The sequence below is a fragment of the Haematobia irritans genome, chromosome 5, assembly GCF_050003625.1.
Source record: "Haematobia irritans isolate KBUSLIRL chromosome 5, ASM5000362v1, whole genome shotgun sequence".
In the NCBI taxonomy this organism is placed as follows: domain Eukaryota; kingdom Metazoa; phylum Arthropoda; class Insecta; order Diptera; family Muscidae; genus Haematobia; species Haematobia irritans.
Genome location: NC_134401.1, coordinates 37,694,296 through 37,715,012, shown reverse-complemented (window position 1 = coordinate 37,715,012; position 20,717 = coordinate 37,694,296). Strand labels below are relative to the sequence as shown.

Genomic DNA, 20,717 nt, shown 5'->3' with positions numbered 1-20,717 from the left:
TGCTTTTCTTTGTTTTGCAAAACAAAATAATTTTACTTTTTACAAGTTTACTGTTTGTTTCAGTCAAAATTGAGCTAAAAAGTAATAATTCGATTAAAAGAAACTTAACTAACAATTAGAGGAAATAATTTTGATTTGTTTTTTTCTTATGATTTTTCAAAAAAATAAATGTAAAATACAAATTAACAAATTAGTAAAAAAATAAAGCTATATACAACAAAAATTAAGAGAAATAAGTCATAAATCTATATACAACAAAAAATGAAATATAGGCTACATAAATAAAATAAAATATTCAACTAAATAAAACTAAATATGACAAATTAAAATAATTAAAGAAAAAAAACTAAATACGAAATCCTATTGCAATGCCCCCAGCGCATAAATAAATTCCTTGTTAAGAGAACAAAAATTAACACAATTTTATCGTAGGTTTCTAGGCCAAAACAAATGCCTTTATGGAAATATTTGAAATAAGTTTGATTTCAAATATCTTTCAACGCATAATGTTTGAAGGCTAGTTTGTAGTTATGAGTTCAATCCAATTTTAAAACCCGGACAAATAAAGTGAATTTTGCTTCAAAACGAATTTTTTCGTAAAATTATTTTTTATCTTATTTTCTTTATAGATTAACTTAGAATATAAATTATTGTAATTATTGTGATATATGCAATTTTTATATTTCTTTTGTTTTTGAGGAAATTTTGTACATTTATAGGTGCATTGATAGTGCATTGTTGAATAGTTTTTTTTTGTATTTTTTTTTAATTTCTATATTTTGTGTCAGTCTTATGAATAATCAAAGAAAATTAAATTATAGAACACAGATAATGGGAAAATCAACTAAATAAAATGTGAAAAAAAACTAAAATCTAATTTGTACATTTTTTTTTATAGATATATTCGTTTTGATTTTTTTCCTATATTCTTTCAATAATTTTTGAGGTAGTTGGATTTCTCTTGTCCTCACTTAATGAGCTTTTGTTAAAAATTAAAGAGTTTTCTAAAACAAAAACTTAGTTACAATGAATTGAACTATTAAAAATTTGTTGGACATAAAGTAAAATAAACTAAGATTTTTAAAACAAATCACTGGCGTTTTTTTTTTCTGTTCAATAACAAAAGATATCTAAATTTCAATAAAATTGCTTATAAGTAAAAATATTGAATTTCTTATGTCTTCCTTCATTGATTATCAGCTAATAAGTAATTTCATGGTTTTTAATTATAATTCTTATTATTGAAATTTATTATGAATATTGAGCCTCTTTCGTTTCAAAGTTAAGTGTTAGCATCTTGAGCCCTGGTTTTTCATATAAGTCAGTCTTGTTTTTGTTTTTTTTTGTTGTGTGTGAAAAATGTCTATTTTGTGTTATTAAGACGGGCTTAGAAGGATTTTTGAGGTTATGGCATGGTTTTCCGTTTCTTCTGTTTTGTTTAATCAAAGCAAATTTAACCTAAACTAATTCTATAAAAAAAAACCTTTACAGGATTTCTTGATTTAAATGAAAATTTCTTGTTTTTTTTAGGCACACGGTGATTTTCTATTAATAGTAACAACACATTTATATATATTTTTTAAATCTTATGAACGGATTTTCTTTCTTCATCGAATCACTACTTTCCTTTTTTGTTCAATAATTTAAGTGCAGTAGATTCTTAATTTTAAAGTTTTTTTCTGTTTTTTTTTTTTGATTGTGCAGTATTTCAAGTGTGGAATTTTTTTTTCTTAGAAAATTTAAACAAAGTATTTCCCCCCTAAAACCTTTACACAAGCCTATTGATGATTATCCATATAGACTTCTAGGAATATACATTTTGTTTTTTTTTTGTAGTAAAGCTAATATACCGCCATATAATGCTGCTTTTGCTTCTCTGCCAAAGGGGGAGAAACAAAAGCCCTATATTTGTTTTTTAAAAAGGAAATCAAAAACATTTTTTTTAATTGAACCAAAAACTAAGTTTTAACAACCTCGAATAAAAGTGAATAAAAAAATAACTAAAATTCTTTATGAGTTTTCCATACTAGATAAAACAATCCTATTGCACTCATTGTTAAAAAAAATATTTAAAAAAAAACCTAAAGTGGTCCTAAATCAAACTAGCCTAGTTTTTCACATGGCACCTTTTTTGCCATTGATTTACCACTTAACTGTTATAAATCATTCAGAGTGGTGTGTATGACAACTTTCGAAACCACCTAATTCACCTCTTGTTAGCAGTGTTGCCATCTCTATACTAACGAGAAGAGAATAATGCATCATAACATGTATCGGCCGCATATTGCCAAGCCATTGTCAGCATCAATCAGTCGGCTCTTATATCGTCTGTGATAATTTCACGTTTCATTTTCATTTCATGAATGAAGTCGTCATTATTACTGCTGACGGGTAATTTTGTGGTCATTATGACAGATTTTTCAGCTTCTGGATTTGCTGCAACGGGGGGTGAGTAAGGTGATTCGTTTATGGGCTGCGCTGTGCCTACCGGTGAATGTGTATCTTTGCGGGCCACTGATAAATCTTCAACCTCATCATCTTCTTCCATATCACGATCCTCAATTATGTTACTATGATCACGATCCCTTTCTTCGCGATCCATATCATGGTCATCATGATCGAGGTCGCGTTCATCGCGTTCTCTCTCCCTTTCTCGTTCTCTTTCGGCAAATTCACGTTCCCTTTCTCGTTCCATTTCATGACGTTCCAAGAAGGCCTGTTCGGCAGCTGCATTACCCCGCATATTGCCATATTTCATGGAGAAATTACTGGGACTTGGCGAACGCACAGCATTGCCATTGGGTCCTGGAGAGGCCGACATACTATTGGCTGCAGCATGAGCAGCAGCGGCCAAGGCCATGGCATGTAAGGCCTCACGTCCAGCAATATCACCTCCACGATTCTCCAAAGCCTGTTGCAAGAAGGCAGGATCTAGTAGAGCTGCAGCCGGATGAGGAATCGTTGGAGCCATATGATGATGTTCGGCATTGCGATGATGCTCTTTCATTTCACGTTCCTCACGGGCCACTGCCTCGTGCATGGCGGCCGAAGCGGCCTGACCATAGCCATGGGCAAAGGGGAATGCAGCCGAAGATTCAACAGTACTGGGGCTACGTTTGATACTACGATTCATGGGACGTCCAGTGGTAATACCCAACTTCTTTACCTTATCGTAGAGAGTACGTGAGGGAACTCCGAATTTACGGGAAGCTTGCAAAGCACTCATGCCATCACGAACACATTGAATGGCTGACAAAATGTCATTGCGTGTATATTGCTTGTAACGCTTCCATTCGGGTTTTTGATTGGAATTGGGATTATTGGCAAAGTTTACATTGAAATTGCCTTTGCCATCAAAGCTATCGTCATCGAAGGAACGATCGGTGAAGGGGGAATGAGGATCTTCTTGATATTTTTGCTAAAAGAAAAAGGAGATAGAAAAAAAACGAAATTTAATAGAGGGAAGAATAGAAATTTTTCTGTAGAAAATAATTTAAAAATAAAAAATATATCAAATAAAACAAAAATTACTTTAAAAAATATCAAAAAATTAAAAACAATATTTAAAAATTAAAAAAAAATATTATTTTTTTTTCTATAGACGAGAGAGAAAAACAAAATTTAATGGAGGGATAAATAGATATTTTTTAGAAAATAATTTAAAAGCTTAAAAAAATATATGAAATAAGAAAATTTACTTAAAAAATTTCAAAAAAATTTAATAAAATAATATGTTTTTTTTTAATTTTTAAATATTTTTTTTTTTAAGAAAAGAGAGAAAAACAAAATTTAATGCTGGGATAAATAGAAAATAATTTAAAAGCATAAAAAAGACATTTTTACTAAAAAACTTTAAAAATTGAATTTTAAAAATTAAAAAAAAAAATATTTTTTTTTAAGAAAAGAGAGAAAAACAAAATTTAATGGAGGGATAAATAGATATTTTTGTAGAAAATAATTTAAAAGCATAAAAAAGAAATTATTACAAAAAAAACTTTAAAAATTGAATTTTAAAAATTTAAAAAAAAAAATATTTTTTTTTAAGAGAGAAAAACTAAATTTAATGGTGGTATAAAAATATATTTTTGTGGAAAATAATTTCAAAATTAAAAAGAGTATATCAGATCATAAGAAAAATTTTTTTACTTAAAAAAAAAAAACGGTATATCAAAAGCTAAAAAAAATTATTACTTTTAAAAATGAAATTCAAAAATTTTGTTCAGGTTAAAAAAATTTTAAATATTTTTTTAATTTCTTTAAGATTTTTTTTCATTTTAAATTTAAAGAAAAATTAAAAATAAAAATTTAAACAATATGAAAATTTAAAAGAAAATTTCTCACTGAAATATTTACCTTATCACCATAATCGGAACCGTTGAAAATGTGATTGTTATTATGGCCACCTTTCTCCATATTAATGGGAGTCGAAGTGATTTTGTCACCCTTCAATCCAGCTGAAGGCATCATCAATGGCATGGGTTGTGAAGAATCGGCTGGATTTGCTTGAGCCAAAACATTACGCAAAATGGGTGTATCACGGTTCATAAGCATACTGGAGATCGATGAGAGTTTCTTACGTTTCAGAGGATTCATGTCGGGAGCAGATTCATAGACCGAACTTAACATGGCAGCGGCAGCAGCAGCAGATGGTGACATACGCCATTGCCCGGAACGTTCATTAGCTGCTGAAACATTGTGGGGCGGTGTTGGTGTGGACGATAATTGTTGGCTGGATTGAGGTGCTGAACTATTGGCATTCGATTGATTGGAATTGGGACCGGGCGATTTGTTATATATACTGGGATAAGGAGATTTATAGTTGCTATATGGCGGTGAGGAACTACTTGAGGGGGCTGCTGAAGGTGATATATTGGAGGAGGTAGAGATCACTGAAGAGGAGTTGTGATAGTTATCGCCATCATTGTGTTTACTCGATGAACCATTTTGAGGCGTTGAGTTGGTGGCATTGGATGAGGTGCTTACCGATGAATAAGGGTTAACTGGAGCCGTTGTACTGGCATAGGGATTATTTGCACTTCTCTCGGCATGTTGCTCGCTAAGTTTGTGGAATTTCTCCTTCAAATCGGCCATATCGAAAAGACCCTTAACCTCCAGCTCTTCGGCAATGCGCATGATTTTAGGGATTTGACTTTGTGTCACATTTACCTCACCCGTATACATATACTCGAGTAGGGCACGCATTTCGAAAGCCTTTACACCGGGGAATATAATGCTACAATGATCCATGGGTACATCTTGCAATATGGACTGGAAGTATGGAGAATTGGCAGCCAAGACCACACGGTGGGCTTTGAACTGTACCTGATCATCGACCACAATGGTGCAATCAACATAACTCTCGACTTTAGCGAGTGAATCTAAAATCTCCACCAAATTTGATTTGTGATTATTCCAACGCAAACAATAGGTTTGACCTTCTGGTGGGGGTGGTGGAGGTTGTGCAGGGCCCCCATTTGAGGAGGAGGTGGCTGTATTACTACTATTGGGTGGGCCACCCATGTTGTCGTGTGCGGCGGGACTGGAGGATCTCTGACGGGGGGTTTCGCTGGGAAAATCCTCTGGAGGGAAATTACCAAAAATTTGATGAGCAAATTGTTTGCGAATTTTGAGAGCCAGTTTAGAAGATTAAATGGAATTCGATAGTAAAAGAGTGAGGTTCTGAAAAGAGAAAAAGAAAAAAATAATGATAAGTAAATAAAAAAATGTTTGAAAAAACTTTACTTTTTAAGATATGAATTTTTTGTTTGCAAATATTTTCAATGATGTATAGTTTTCAATATTAAACATTTTCAAATTTTAAGGCAAGTGCAAAAAAAAAATGTGGAAATTCTAATAAATTTTGGGGTAGTTTCCTGTTTTTCAATTACAGCCTATTTAAGATGAGGAATTTGCATATGACTGGTTTCAAATTTGTATTTTAATGCTTGTGCTGCTGCCGCTGCCTTCAGCCCTTGGATGGTGATGAGTTTGTGTGTATATGCGCCCGTTTTCAAACATCCCCCAAACCTCTAAGCCTATTCTCATTGAAAAACTTTGCAATATACACGAATTTTTTGCCGCTTTGTTTTGTTTTTTATATTCGCCTCAAAATAATTTTTTTGGGCAAAATAAGCACGTTTTTTATGGCAAGAATTTTGTTTTGGGAGAGAAAACGGCACATTTGAGTGGGGGTAGATTTCTTTAGAATTTTGTCCTTTATTGGGGTGAGTTTCGTTTTGCTGTTTTTTGTTTCTTTAAAGCAGGTTAAGTTATGCTTGCAGGCCAAAATTTGGCTACTTAAATACCAAGCCGAAGGGATGGAGAGAGTTTGGGGTACCATAAAAATGGTATTAGTTTTGCTAAATCTATAGAGTGTGTATATATCACATATATGGGTACATATGCCTAATGAGGATGTCCTTTCAAAGAATTTTTTTATTTATGTTTTTTTTTTTTAATAATATTTTTCAAGTGTTATTTGCTTGAGGCAAGGCCATATGTTGTACAAAAATTACAATTTATAAAAATAAAATATATTTGCATTATAGTTCTTCAAGTTTCAATTTTCTAAACTATGGCCACCCTATGTGTGAACAACAAAACATGAGTACTCAATTGCATTGCTAACGATATGCACTCTTATATTGTATACCAGCTTATGTGTGTGTGCATGTGAATGCATTACTTGTAAGCCTCTCAAGTACATGCTATGTGAGAAATATTGTTGCCATATGCTAACTATAAACTACATTGACGAAGGCCAAATGTGACATACGAGTGCCAGATGAAGAAATGTAATGAAGATTATGTCTAAAATTAACACACATGCAAACCCAGCAGGGGCGTTGCATCGGTAGTAAGTGGCAAATTTTTTTGGTTCTTCCTTTGAACAGACCATCAAAAATATGGCTTCTTTTATTGATCTTTCCTTTATGTTATGGTATTTTTGGAGGAGATTGGACAACACATGCTTAACAAATTCCTAAGGCATTATAGAGAGAGAGGGAAATTTTTGCGGTTTCAAGAAAAGTAAAAAAAATTGTAAATATTTAAGGTAAAATAGAAAATAATATTTTGTGACCCAAGTTAATTTATGTAAATTTGTTAGAGGAAAATATAGAAAATATTATTTTAACCATATTAAATTAAAAACTATATATTTTTAATTTATAAAACTTGATTTTTTTTTAAAAATGCAATGCTTAAATTTATAGTAAAATAATTAAATTGAAATGAGGCATAGAAAAAAACATAGATATACTGGGGAACCCCAAAACATAAGTTTTTGATTGGTGTTATATCCATATCCAAAAGTTATATCCAAATAATTTACAAGCATTTTAAAATGATACATTTCTCAAAACACAAGTATTTCTCCAAAACCTATCAGAGTTAGAACGTAAATATTTTTATTTTGGGATAAATGTTGATTTGTTGTTTTTTATATAATAGTTTTTTTTTTTTAATTTTGTAAATTGAAAATTTTTTTATCATGATACCTTAAAAAGTAGAAAATATACTTTATTCGCCTCTAATGAGAAAATAACTTGAATATTTTCTGATTTTCAAAAATACAAACGATATCAGAAACAAATCAATAGACGTACATTTTTTTATATGCTCCTAGAATTCATTGATTTCTATAGAAAAATTTACAAATTATGGAACTATTGATTTTTTTGTTTGCAAAATATCACTAACAATTTTATTTTAACCCAAAACTTCAATAATTTGGGTTTATTCGATCTTTTTTTGTATCAAATAGAGAAAAATTTATTAAGCTTGCATTGACATTTAAAAACTTTTCAGGTTTTTTTTTAACCGATGATCTTAATAATAAATTTGTAGATTCTTAGGAAAAATCCACAATTTTATGAATTATTTATTTTTTTTTTATTTGCAAACTATCATTAACAATTTTATTTTAGCCCAAATATATGTATTGCCCTTAAACAACTTTTCAGGTTTTGTTTTACAAATGATATTTGTCATATATCAAATTTCTTTTAAAATCATTATGAGTTTTCCTTTAAAAGCAAGACTGTGAAAATATCTCCATTTTTTTTGCATTTTTTGTCTATTTGATTTTATTGCAAAATATCAAATTTCTTTCAAAGAAAAACAAATTGGTTTATTGGTTTCCCCACTCATAAGAAATTGATATAGCCACAAAAGAAACTCCCCCTAGAAAATGCAAAAAAAAAATAAAAAAGATCCCTTTCTACCACCATCACTATACGAACAAGTAAATTACACGATCAGCTAAGAATTTTCACTTTCTGCAAAAAAAAGAACAACAAAAATTAAGGATATCGACCCAAGCATGATAAATGATCTGGCCTTTGTTTTTTTTTTCAAAATTTTGAAAAGAAAGAAAAATGTTCCACCATCCTAATGGCTGGCCTTAGATAAGAAACCTGCCAAAACTGCATTGTGCAATTTTCAAAAAAAAAAAAAAATTGAAAAGGAAATATATGCCATTATTCTTTTGTCAACAGATAACAAAGAGAAAAACGATTTCATGAAATATATGACGCCACTAAAGAAAATACCAACCCCTATGGTGCACAGTTGGTAGTTCGAATAATAGTTAAGATAAGAACAGGTTGGGCAATTGGAATATATACGAAATGTGGGAAATATCAGGTAAACGTAGAGAGATGTTGATGCAACAATTGGTTATGGTTGCTACAAAATTGTCGTGTACAAAAATCAAAAAGAGAAAGGATGACAAAATCTATACAAAGTCAATAATTTTGGCTTATTGTTTGATTTCTAAAGGGGATTAAAATAAAGTGTATCTGCAAGGTTTTCTTTTGTATAGAAATTAAGAAAAGTAGTCAAAAAATTAAAGTATTATAAAAGAAATGTTAACACCTTGCCTTGTAAAGGTTTGAGAAGGCAAAAACGCTAACAGTGATCTTTATAAAAGAAAACAAAATATTGGCAACCCTATTCATAGCATACTAGAGAGTATAAACTCTCTAAGCTCTTCTCTGTTGGCATATATGCATATATGAGTGTTTGAGGTTAAAAAAAAAACTTTAGAGATATAGATCAGTTATTCTCCCTCCGTCTCTCTCTCTCTTTTTTTCTCTTTTCATATTAAAAGCTTTGACTCTTAGTAATAAAAAAACTGAGTGCGAAATATGTTTGCCGCAAAGCTTTGTGTAAATGCAGTTTTATCACTAAAGCTTCTAGTATTTTCAATGCAAAACATGATTTGCTTATTATAGCGGAGAGGTTAGACAAGTATGGGGAGACCTTATGCCTTGAAGGGCGTTTTTTTGAGTACGAAAAAAATACACAAAAATATATTCACAAACTTATCGAAAACTACGTGTCAAAAAGTTTTAATGATTTTTTTGGCTGCTGCTTCTGTTGTGACGGCACACCAGAAACCGGTTGTGCCAGTTTTTTTTGTGGTTTATTTTGGAAGTGGCGAAATTTTACAATACTCTATAGTAGTGAACTGTTGTAAATTTATGTATTTACAATGTAAATGCAAAGAGAACTTCAAGGTTTTTAATGTATATTTTTTTGTCGATGTTTTTGTTATTGGACTCGAAAAAGGGCCAATCAAGGCAGAAAAACAAATTGAATTGAATATTTATATATGAAGTGTTGAAAATTAAATGAAGGTTATAAACAAGAAATTCGTGAGTTGGAACGGGGGAGACGGGCCAACTATTAGAAGTGGTTTTAAATGATAATTGAAATATTATATTAAAGATATAAATTAGATTAAAAAAAAAAAATAAATAAATTTCGCAGATATTTAAATCAAAAACAAAGAAAAAATATATAATAAAAAACCTTGAATTAAATAAATAAAAAAATATAATAACAAAATGTGTTTTTCTATTTAAAAAAATCTCTGTCAACTTAACACAAAGCAATTAATTACTAATGAAGAATTGAAATTTTAAAAATTTTCCTATTTTGTAAAATTTAAAACATATTATGAAAAAAATCTTTAATTTTTTTCAACTTACCTGTTTTTAGTTATTTTATTTTAATTTTTTAATCTCATAACAAACTTTTATTTTTTGTTAGAGATTTCAATAAAAAAAATTTCTTTGAGCTTTTTCTATTTTATTACAATTTTGTACACACAACTCAGTTTAGCCGAAATAATACGAAAAAAAATATTGAGAAATAGCCAAATTATTGTTTGTGGATTTAGGAACTGAGTGTGGAATGTTTTGAAATTATTTAAATAATTTTGTAGTTTTTTTTCTTATTTGATTTTAGTTTTTTTTTTTTTTTTCAAAATATTGCACTTCTCGTTTTGTTTGTTTTTAAAACACTTGTTTTTTTGTATTAGTTTTTAACTTGGTAATCCTCTTTTGGGGGTAAACAGGTAATCCAATTTTATACGTTGTAGATTTGTAGAAGTCCAGTATCGCACTTATCACTGTGATTAGTTTTTGTGTTCTTTTGCAAAAATTTTTTTTTTAACTTCTTTGAATTTTCAAAATTTTTTATATTAAGTTTTTCAAGAAGTTTGTGATAAATTGTGAATTTTTTTTTGTTGTATGTGAAAAACTGCGACACCGTAACGTTGTTGCAGATTCGAGAGCTCGAAGTGGAATAAATGTTGACTGCCAATGCATGCATAAAGTCATTCATTTACGCAGCGCCCAACTCTATCATAAACATGAAAACGCAGCAAAAAAAACTCTTAGCATATAGAGAGATACTCTCGTGGGCACTCACACACACACATAAAAATAGATTTGGAAAATCATCTCTCAAGAAAATAGGGGAAATATCTGCCAAGAACATTAGTAATAGCAAATAACCCTAAGGTTATCACACAGTTGAAGAAGAAGAAGAAGAAAAAATACGCACACACCACTAGCCAACTCATCGAAGTCTAGTGAGAACGCATATTTCTATTTTATCGTCAAAGAAGAAAATCCACATTGGAAAATTAGGGGAAGTTATATGCCTGTATGAGTTTCAAACTGCACAGCAAACGCATGCCCATTACAACAATAACAATATACACACGCACACACGCTCTCATTATTAGGCAAAATTTTAAAAAAATCCAACACAATCTACTACTCTCTGTGGCTGGTAGCTCTCTCAATTTGCCATAAACTGTGATACTTAAGTATAACAGATATGCCGCCATGGCTAATAGAGGGGAATATGCAATGCTAAATTCAGAGATAGGTTTTGTGAATACGTGCTCTTTCTCTCCTAAGGGGCCAATGATCGAGCATTGTTTTATTCGTATAAAGATGCAGTTTTTTACTTCATACTTTCTCGTGTCTTTTTTTTTTGCTGTGATGGGTTGAGTGGTGTTGTTTTTTTATGAAGATTTTTTATTTAGGATTTTAGCCAAACCATTGTGACAGAGAAAGAGGAAAAAAGAAAGCCTATTGGAAAATAAGTGAGAGAAGGAGATAGGAAAGAAATGTGCACTTTAGCCAGAGAGACAATATAGACACATATTGCGTATGAATGTTAAAAAAAAACGTTGTTGGATATTATGATGATTGTTGGTGTTGTTGTTTTTGTTTGCTATTGCGTCTAAGGGGGCACCCACATTTGCGTAGAGTGCGTTCACATTGTGCATTTGTCGATTGCGTTTTTTTCTATACACACATTTATATCACATGAACAAGAAAAACAAAAAAGCAACACTGCATACTTCAAAATAATGCTAGAAATGCTTGTGAGCTGTTTGGGTGTGTGTGTGTGTGCGAGTCTATTATCACTATGTATTTTGTAGTTGCTGTTTTTTGGTTAGTTTTTTTCCTATTGTACAGTCATTTTTCTATCATTTTTTTTTCAGCATAAAGCCGGTTTATGCAGGTTTTTTTATTGTAACGCTAAAAAAGGGTTTCCGTCGTCGTATAGCTGATGGCGACTATAGTGTATATTGGGTTTCTTCTTCTTCGTTTTTAATCGGCTTCTTCGTTAATTTGTATCTGTGATTTTTCATTGCGTTTTTTCGCCCTTTATCCATGTGTGCGTATATGCTGACCGTCATACATAAACGAGTATGACCATATTTTTCGTATATTTTTTGTATGGTTTTCCGAAATAAATTTCATGGAATGGCGTTTTCCCCAATGCTCTATAAGTGCAAAATGGTTTTATTACTATATTCTGTAATAATAGCTGTTTTTTTATTGTTATTGTCGATTCATTAGGCAAATTATAATTTATTCATGGTTGATAGTTTTTGTTGTTTGGTATTCATTCTCTAGCGCTCTCTTGCTCTTCCCTAATCTACCATTGTTTATGGTGGTTATTTTTCATTTGATGTTTGCAGTTGTTTTTAAAATTCATGGCAGTATTTTTTATTAGAAATTCCCTTTAGGCTTTAATCTCTATTTTGATGAATATTTAATTTATGCCATGCATTTGATGGTTAGATGGCAAATTGAATTATCTTGGAATTTTTTTAAGTTATCATCCTTTGCCAAAAAAAAAGGAGTAGGGTTTTTCTTTTAAGTAATTTTAACTGAATTTTAGAAAAATATTCAATCAAAATTCACAAAATTAATTGTATAAGCTAATTTTTTTAATCGAATCTGGTGATTGATACCATAATTTGTGTGATTGAAGACATTTCAATTAAAAATTAATTGCATCGATTAATTTCGTTATTGAAGACGAAAAATATTTTTTAGGTATAGAGACATACCGTTATGTTATTTTATGGCTCATTTAGACCATTGCGATACTTCAAGTGGTATAAGGTCAACACTAAAAAAAAGTGACCCCTAATGTAGGTAATATTAGAAAATCTTAACTAAAGTTTATTACAAATTGCCCTATCACGTCAAATTTCGACAAATTTATGAAAATTTGTTGGACATAATTGTTTTTTTTTCACTTGTTAAAGAAAATTTCGTAGTTTGAAGGAAAAAATTGGAGTTTGAAATCGCAAAAATGTCTATTGCCTCACGAAGTTCGAAATGGGTGCATTTTGTGGCAAACTTTACACATTTTAGGAAATTTTGAATTCTTTTGTGGGAAATTTAGTAAATCGATAATGTCTTTTCGTTTTTCTCTAGCTCACAAGGGCTACCAAAATCTTCGGATCTCAATCACGTTGGTAGAATTCTACCAAAAATAGTAGATTTTTTACTGGTTCGTAGATTGGTAGAATTCTAAATTTTTTGGTAGATTTTGCAAAATGTTCCTCTCCAATTAAGAGGTTAAATTTTCTATAGAAATGCAAAAAAATTCTATAAAAATAAATTTTGCAAAAATTTTCTATATAAATAAATTTCGGTAAAATTTTCTATAAAAATAAATTTTGCTAAAATTTTCTATAAAAATAAAATTTTGCAAGAATTTATAATAGAAATAAATTTTGCCAAAAATGTTCTATAGAAATCAAATTTTGACAAAATTTTCTACAGAAAAAAAATTTTTGACAAAAATTTTCTACATAAATAAAATTTTGACAACATTTTCTATATAGAAATAATTTTGACAAAATTTTCTATAGAAATAAAATTTTGACAAATATTTTCTATAGAAATAAAATGTTGACAAAAATTTTTGGCAACATTTTCTATAGAAATAAAATGTTGACAACATTTTCTATAGATATCAGATTTTGACAAAATTTGCTATAAAAATAAAATTTTGACAACATTTTCTACAGAAATAAAATTTAACAATATTTTCTCTAGAAATCAAATTTTGACAAAATTTTCTATAGAAATAAAATTTTTGAAAAAAATTTCTATAGAAATCAAATTTTGACAAAATTTTAACAATATTTTCTATAAATTGGATCAACAACTTCAAAATAAGATCTTATTGATTTGGTAGATTTTTGGTAAAATTTTCTTCAAATGTTGGTAGATTATTTTTGGCATGAGTGGCAGCAGTACATTGGAATTTTGCCCATGGGCCATTTTGGAGAATAAAGTTAGCACTAAAACATATCAAAGTGTCGATTATCTCAAGACGGGGTATCACCGAGAGTGAGCCAAATTACCGCAGAGCCACTTTCGTGCAGCATGTTATCTGCCCTTTGAAGGTCATAATTACAACTAATCTAGAATGATTCTAAAATGTTATGTTCATTCCGATATTTTTGCTTTGGATAATAAAATTTAAAACAAACGAAAAAAAATGCCCTTCATTTTGTTATATTACAAATCAGCCACCCTGTAATTTATATTAAATTACTTTAAATTAAATTAATCTAAAATGTTTAAACAATATTAATACAAGTTCAAAGTAAATTTCAGTCATTTCAATTTAATTTATTTTAATTAATTTAATATAATTTAGTTGTTCCACGATCTTCCTTTAGGGTTTCCAAAATACCCTTTAATTTTCTCCCTTGCTACCTGTTCACAAGAAATTCCGAAAATAGTTTCGATAAACCACCAATTTTTATTATATTAATTTATGCATAGTCATTAACTGCTCCCTTCTCAATCATTTGCAACGATCGAACTAAATGACCTTTTGCGAAGAGAATGGTGAACTGCATACACATTTGGCGCCCAACGGCTGAAGTAAAGGGCTGACATTCGATTTCTTTTTGGACATAATTTTTAATTTATGCATAGCATTGAGGAAATAGGTAAAGAATTTGCATTGTTATGCAAATTATTTTAATGTGTTAAGGCAAAAATCTTTAAGACAAGAAATGAAAAATCAATAAATTTCTTCACAAAAATTTTAACTAAAGTTTATTACAAACGGCGATATCACTTCAATAAGTATATATTTTTCGACAAGTTTATGAAAATTTATTAGATATAGAGTAGAATTCGGTTATAGCGACCACCAAGGGACCGAAATTAGAAGTCGTTATAACCGAACGTCGTTGTATCCAAATAAGTGTACACAATATTTTAAAGTTTTTTTTTTTTTTTTTTAAGAATTGCGGTTTGTTTTCTATTTACAAGAATTTCTTTTAATAATTTACTTTCAATAATTTCAGCTGAACTATATAAACTCTCTGATATATCAGAACCCCCTAAATCGTAAATACTGTTTTAATGTGTGCACCGCACTCAAAGTTTTTGTCCTAGTTGGAATTTCGATTGGCTCATCTTCGTCATCTGGATCATTATCGCTGTGAGTTTCATCATTTTCTTTTGTGTTCTCCACTATTTCTCTCAATGAAGGCTCTTCTGATGTCACGACGTTGTCATCGACATTTACGAAGTCATCCCAGTCCTGGTTTGAACTCGAACTCATCCCAAACTGGTTTGAATATTTCTTCTTTGTCATTTGCGTTTGGGATAGTCGAAAAGAAATTCTGTGATTCCCCGCAGTATATGTTTATTTAGTATTGGCTGACGAAAAAAAATGGAATGAAAAAAATAAAAATTAGTACACAGAACTTACATCGTCGTTATAACCGAATGTCCATTCCAAAGCAGACGTACAAATTGGTCGTTAAAAGCAGATGGCCGCAACAACCGGAGTCGTTCTAAGCAAATGCTTGCGCATGTACAAACTATTAATAACCAAACTTGCTTTGAAAATCCGTCGTTATATACGGATGGTCGTTATAACCGAGGTCGCCATAAATGAATTCTACTGTATATTTTTTGTTAAAAAAAAATTTGTAGATTGAAGGAAAAATTTGGAGTTCAAAATTGCAAAATTGTCTTTATCGCCATATGAAGTTCAAAATGGGTAAAATGTAAAAATTTTAGGAAATTCTGAACTATTTTGTGGGAAATTTAGTAAATCGTTGTGCTTTATTAGTGTATAATTTTTTTGCCTTTTTTAGTTTATTTAACTGCGGTACACAAAAAAAAAATTAATTTAAGGAAATTTTTTCAAATACAGTTTTTTGTCAAATACAGTCACTCCTACGGTTACCACAATTGGTAGAATTCTACCAAAAATGTTAGACTTTTTACTGTTTGGTAGATTGGTAGAGTTCTTGATATTTTGGTAGGTTTTGAATTTTTTTATAGAAATTAAATTTTTATCAAATTTCCTATAGAAGTACAAAATTTTCTATAGAAATATTACAAATATTTTTTATAGAAATAACATTTCCACAAATTTTCTATATAAATAAAATGTTCCAAAAATTTTCTATATAAATAAAATTTTGCTAAATTTGTCTATAGTAATAAAATTGTACAAAAATTTTCTATAGAAACAAAAATGTGTAAAAATTTTCTATAGACATAAAATTTTACAAAAATTTTCTATAGAAATAATTTTTTTTTAAAAAATTAAATTTTTTACATTTTTTTCACAATTGGTAGAATTCTACCAAAAATGGTCGATTTTTTACTGTAGATTTTAGGTAGAGTTCTTGATATTTTGGTAGATTTGTATATTTTTTTTAGAAATTAAATGCTTACCAAATTTCCTATAGAAACACAATTTGTCAAATTCTTCTATAGAAATAATTTTACCAAAATAAAATATTACAAATATTTTTTATAGAAATAAAATTTTGCAAACATTTTCTGAACAAATAAAAATTTCCACAAATTTTCTATATAAATAAAATTTTCTTTAAAATAAAATTTTGCAAATAGTAATATATAGTATATTAGTAATAAAATTTAACAAATATATTCTATAGAAGCAAAAATGTGTAAAAATTTTCTATAGACATAAAATTTTACAAAAATTTTCTATAGATATAAATTGTTTTTTATAAAAATAAAACTTTAAAAATTTTACCACAATTGGTAGAATTCTACCAAAAATGGTAGATTTTTTTGATATTTTGCTAGATTTAAATTTTTTAATAGAAATTAAATGTTTACGAAATTTCCTATAGAAACACAATTTGTCAAAATCTTCTATTGAAATAAAATTTTGACAACATTCTTTACCAAAATAAAATATTACAAATATTTTTTATAGAAATAAAATTTTGCAAAAATTTTCTGAACAAATAAAAATTTCCACAAATTTTCTATATACAAAATTTTCCACAAATTTTCTATATAAATAAAATTTTCCACAAATTTTCTTTACAAATAAAATTTTGCAAAATTGTACAAAAATTTTCTATAAAAACAAAAATGTGTAAAATTTTTCTATAGACATAAAATTTTACAAAAATTTTCTATAGAAATAATTTTTTTTTAATAAAATTTTTCAAATTTTACCACAATTGGTAGAGTTCTACCAAAAATGGTAAATTTTTTACTGTTTGGTAGATTGGTAAAGTTTTTGATATTTTGCTAGATTTTCAATTTTTTTATAGAAATTAAATGTTTACCAAATTTCCTATAGAAACACAATTTGTCAAAATCTTCTATAGAAATAATTTTGACAAAATTTGTTACCAAAATAAAATTTTGCTAAAACTATTTTATAGAAATAAAGTTTTGCAAATATTTTTTATAGAAATAAAATTTTGCAAAAAATTTGTGAACAAGTAAAAATTTCCACAAATTTTATATATAAATAAAATTTTCCACAAATATTCTATATAAATAAAATTTTCTTTAGAAATAAAATTTTGCAAAATTTGTCTATAGTAATAAAATTGTACAAAAATTTTCTATAGAAACAAAAGTGTGAAAAATTTTCTGTAGACATAAAATTTTACAAAAATTTTCTATAGAAATATTTTTTTTTTTATAAAAATAAATTTTTTCAAATTTTACAACAATTCGTAGAATTCTACCAAAAATGGTAGATTTTTTACTGTTTGGTATTTTCTATATAAATAAAATTTTTCAAAAATTTTCTTTACAAATAAAATTTTGCAAAATTTGTCTATAGTAACAAAATTGTACAAAAATTTTCTATAGAAACAAAAATTTGTAAAATTTTTCTATAGATATAAAATTTTACAAAAATTTTCTATAGAAATATTTTTTTTTATAAATAAAATAAAGAAATAAAATTTTGCAAAAAAAATTTTGAACAAATAAAAATTTCCACAAATTTTCTATATAAATAAAATTTTCCACAAATTTTCTATATAAATAAAATTTTCCACAAATTTTCATTACAAATAAAATTTTGCAAAATTTGTCTATAGAAACAAAAATGTGTAACAATTTTCTATAGACATAAAATTTTACAAAAATTTTCTATAGAAATAATTTTTTTTTATAAAAATAAAATTTTTCAAATTTTACCACAATTGGTAGAATTCTACCAAAAATGGTAGATTTTTTACTGTTTGGTAGATTGGTAAAGTTTTTGATATTTTGCTAGATTTTCAATTTTTTTTATAGAAATTAAATGTTTACCAAATTTCCTATAGAAACACAATTTGTCAAAATCTTCTATAGAAATAATTTTGACAAAATTTTTTACCAAAATAAAATTTTGCTAAAACTATTTTATAGAAATAAAGTTTTGCAAATATTTTTTATAGAAATAAAATTTTGCAAAAAATTTGTGAACAAGTAAAAATTTCCACAAATTTTATATATAAATAAAAATTTCCACAAATTTTCTATATAAATAAAATTTTCCACAAATTTTCTATATAAATAAAATTTTCTTTAAAAATAAAATTTTGCAAAATTTGTCTATAGTAATAAAATTGTACAAAAATTTTCTATAGAAACAAAAATGTGTAAAAATTTTCTATAGACATAAAATTTTACAAAAATTTTCTATAGAAATAATTTTTTTAATAAAAATAAAATTTTTCAAATTTTACCACAATTGGTAGAATTCAACCAAAAATGGTAGATTTTTTACTATTTGGTATTTTCTATATGAAAAAAATTTTCTTTACAAATAAAATTTTGCAAAATTTGTCTATAGTAACAAAATTGTACAAAAATTTTCTATAGAAACAAAAATTTGTAAAATTTTTCTATAGACATAAAATTTTACAAAAATTTTATGTAGAAATAATTTTTTTTTTATAAAAATAAAATTTTTTAAATTTTACTACAATTGGTAGAATTCTACCAAAAATGGTAGATTTTTTACTATTTGGTAGATTGGTAGAGTTTTTGATATTTTGGTAGATTTTCATTTTTTTTAGAAATTAAATGCTTACCAAATTTCTCAAAATCTTCTATAGAATTAATTTTGACAACATTTTTTACCAAAATAAAATTTTGCTAAATCTTTTTTTATAGCAATAAAGTTGTGCAAATATTTTTTATAGAAATAAAATTTTGCAAAAATTCTATAAAAATAAAATTTTGCAAAATAATTTTTTTTATTAAAATACAAATTTTCAAATATTTTGAAAACATTTTATATAAAAAAAGAAAATTTTGCAAAATTTTTCTATAAAACTAAAATTTTTCAAAAATTTTCTATAGAAATAAATTTTTTTATTAAAATACAAATTTTCAAATATTTTGAAAACATTTTACATAAAAAAAGAAAATGTTGCAAAAATTTTCTATAAAACTAAAATTTTGCAAAAAAATGTTGTACAAAAATAAACTTTTTCTACCAAAATAAAAATTTGCATGAATTGTAATTCGGTAGATGTTGGTAAATTTTTCTTAAAATTTTGATAGATCATTCTTGGCACGAGTGGTCACTCTTAATTTATTTGTACATTTCCAATAAATTGGAGAAATTATAATTTTTAGCAAAGCAAAGTCGGAGGAGGTCCTCTCCCTCAAAATTTTGGCGAAATTAAAATGTTTGATATATTTCTCTATTTTTCCATAGAATATTAATGATGGATAGATCTTAACCACTTGGTAGTTATAGCAACACATGTCCAACGTAAGGCATTGACCACACGTTGGGCGCCAACTTTGTAGTTATTGGTCATTAACATTTTTCTCTCGCATCAGCCATATGTTTTCGTTTGATTTGCCAAACTCTTTCCATCGTTCCATATTGGTATATCAGACAAAAAAAAAATGAAAGATTTCTACCACTTTTCTCCAACATATTTCCAGTTTTTCTTCTTTCATATTCGGGTATTAGATACGAGTGGGTATTTTGACCTTAATTTGTACGCATGATTAATTGTTGGCCAGTTGTGCCAAACGATGGATTGAATGCAGTGCTATGGTATGGCAGGGTACACGGCGATTTGAATGTGGTTTTTGGGCCGTATTGTTTGTTCACTGCATGAGACCAAGAGGCCACTAACCAACTGGAGGATAAGCGAAAAAATGCAATTGAAATTGGTGTCTATAGTTGCTGTGTGTTGGTTGGTGCTTTAGTTAAATTACCAAAAAAAGGAGAAAAAAAAACAGCAGCAGTAATAACAATAACAACTACAACTAACGAATTATTGTTGTTATAGGAAATTGGTCAGTCATTGTTGGTGTTTTTCCATTTTTTTATTTGTGGGATTTCGTCGGTAAATTGGTAGAAAAAAGGTTTCTGCATCAACATCTATGACCAATGCCGGACCAAACGGGTTGTTGTCCAATATTGAATGTATTTTTTTGGGAAAGTAGGCGTTCGCTTATATTTCACACTAATAATTAAAAACCACAACCCAAAAAGAACCACGGATTGAACTAGTCTCTGGCGGCATTATTTTAGCCCTGACTGGGGCGGATGGTAGGCTTATGGAATATGGCTTCCGTGGTGGCGTCTCTTTTGCCAGCAAGTGGTGTATGGTCGTATGGTGGTGGTGGCTGATGTATGTATTATAATTGTATTGCCCTGGTAAATGAACAATTCGAAAATGTAATTGGAAATTTCGTAATTAAAAATCATTCATGCTTCACTTAAAAAAAAATTGTAATGGAGTCCTGCCAGGAAATAAAAGTGAAAAGTAAGTGGATATTCTTTGTGGGAGAGTAAATCAAAGGGTTTAAATAAATTATTTTCGGGAT

At 28.2% G+C, this 20,717-nt stretch overlaps 2 protein-coding genes across 2 annotated transcripts in view; both read right to left on the bottom strand.

The window, feature by feature from the left end:
* Positions 1-20,717, bottom strand: part of Fkbp12 (peptidyl-prolyl cis-trans isomerase Fkbp12) — a 63,951-nt gene that overhangs the window by 24,484 nt on the left and 18,750 nt on the right. The window lies entirely within an intron of this gene.
* On the bottom strand, positions 1,118-10,574 carry rib (BTB/POZ domain-containing protein ribbon). Its single transcript, XM_075312121.1, has 3 exons — positions 9,996-10,574; positions 4,354-5,679; positions 1,118-3,418 (listed from the first exon to the last, which is right to left on the bottom strand). The coding sequence occupies exons 2-3, from the start codon at positions 5,518-5,520 to the stop codon at positions 2,309-2,311; spliced, it is 2,277 nt and encodes a 758-aa protein (XP_075168236.1). The 5' UTR covers positions 5,521-5,679; positions 9,996-10,574; the 3' UTR covers positions 1,118-2,308.

What these genes read in the sequence shown, in the direction of transcription:
- rib (XM_075312121.1), bottom strand. Translation starts at nt 5,520, where the DNA reads ATGGGTGGCCCACCCAATAGTAGTAATACAGCCACCTCCTCCTCAAAT. An exon ending in GTTCCGATTATGGTGATAAG is followed by an intron (nt 3,419 to 4,353) that starts GTAAATATTTCA and finishes TTTTTCTTTTAG; the next exon opens with CAAAAATATCAAGAAGATCC.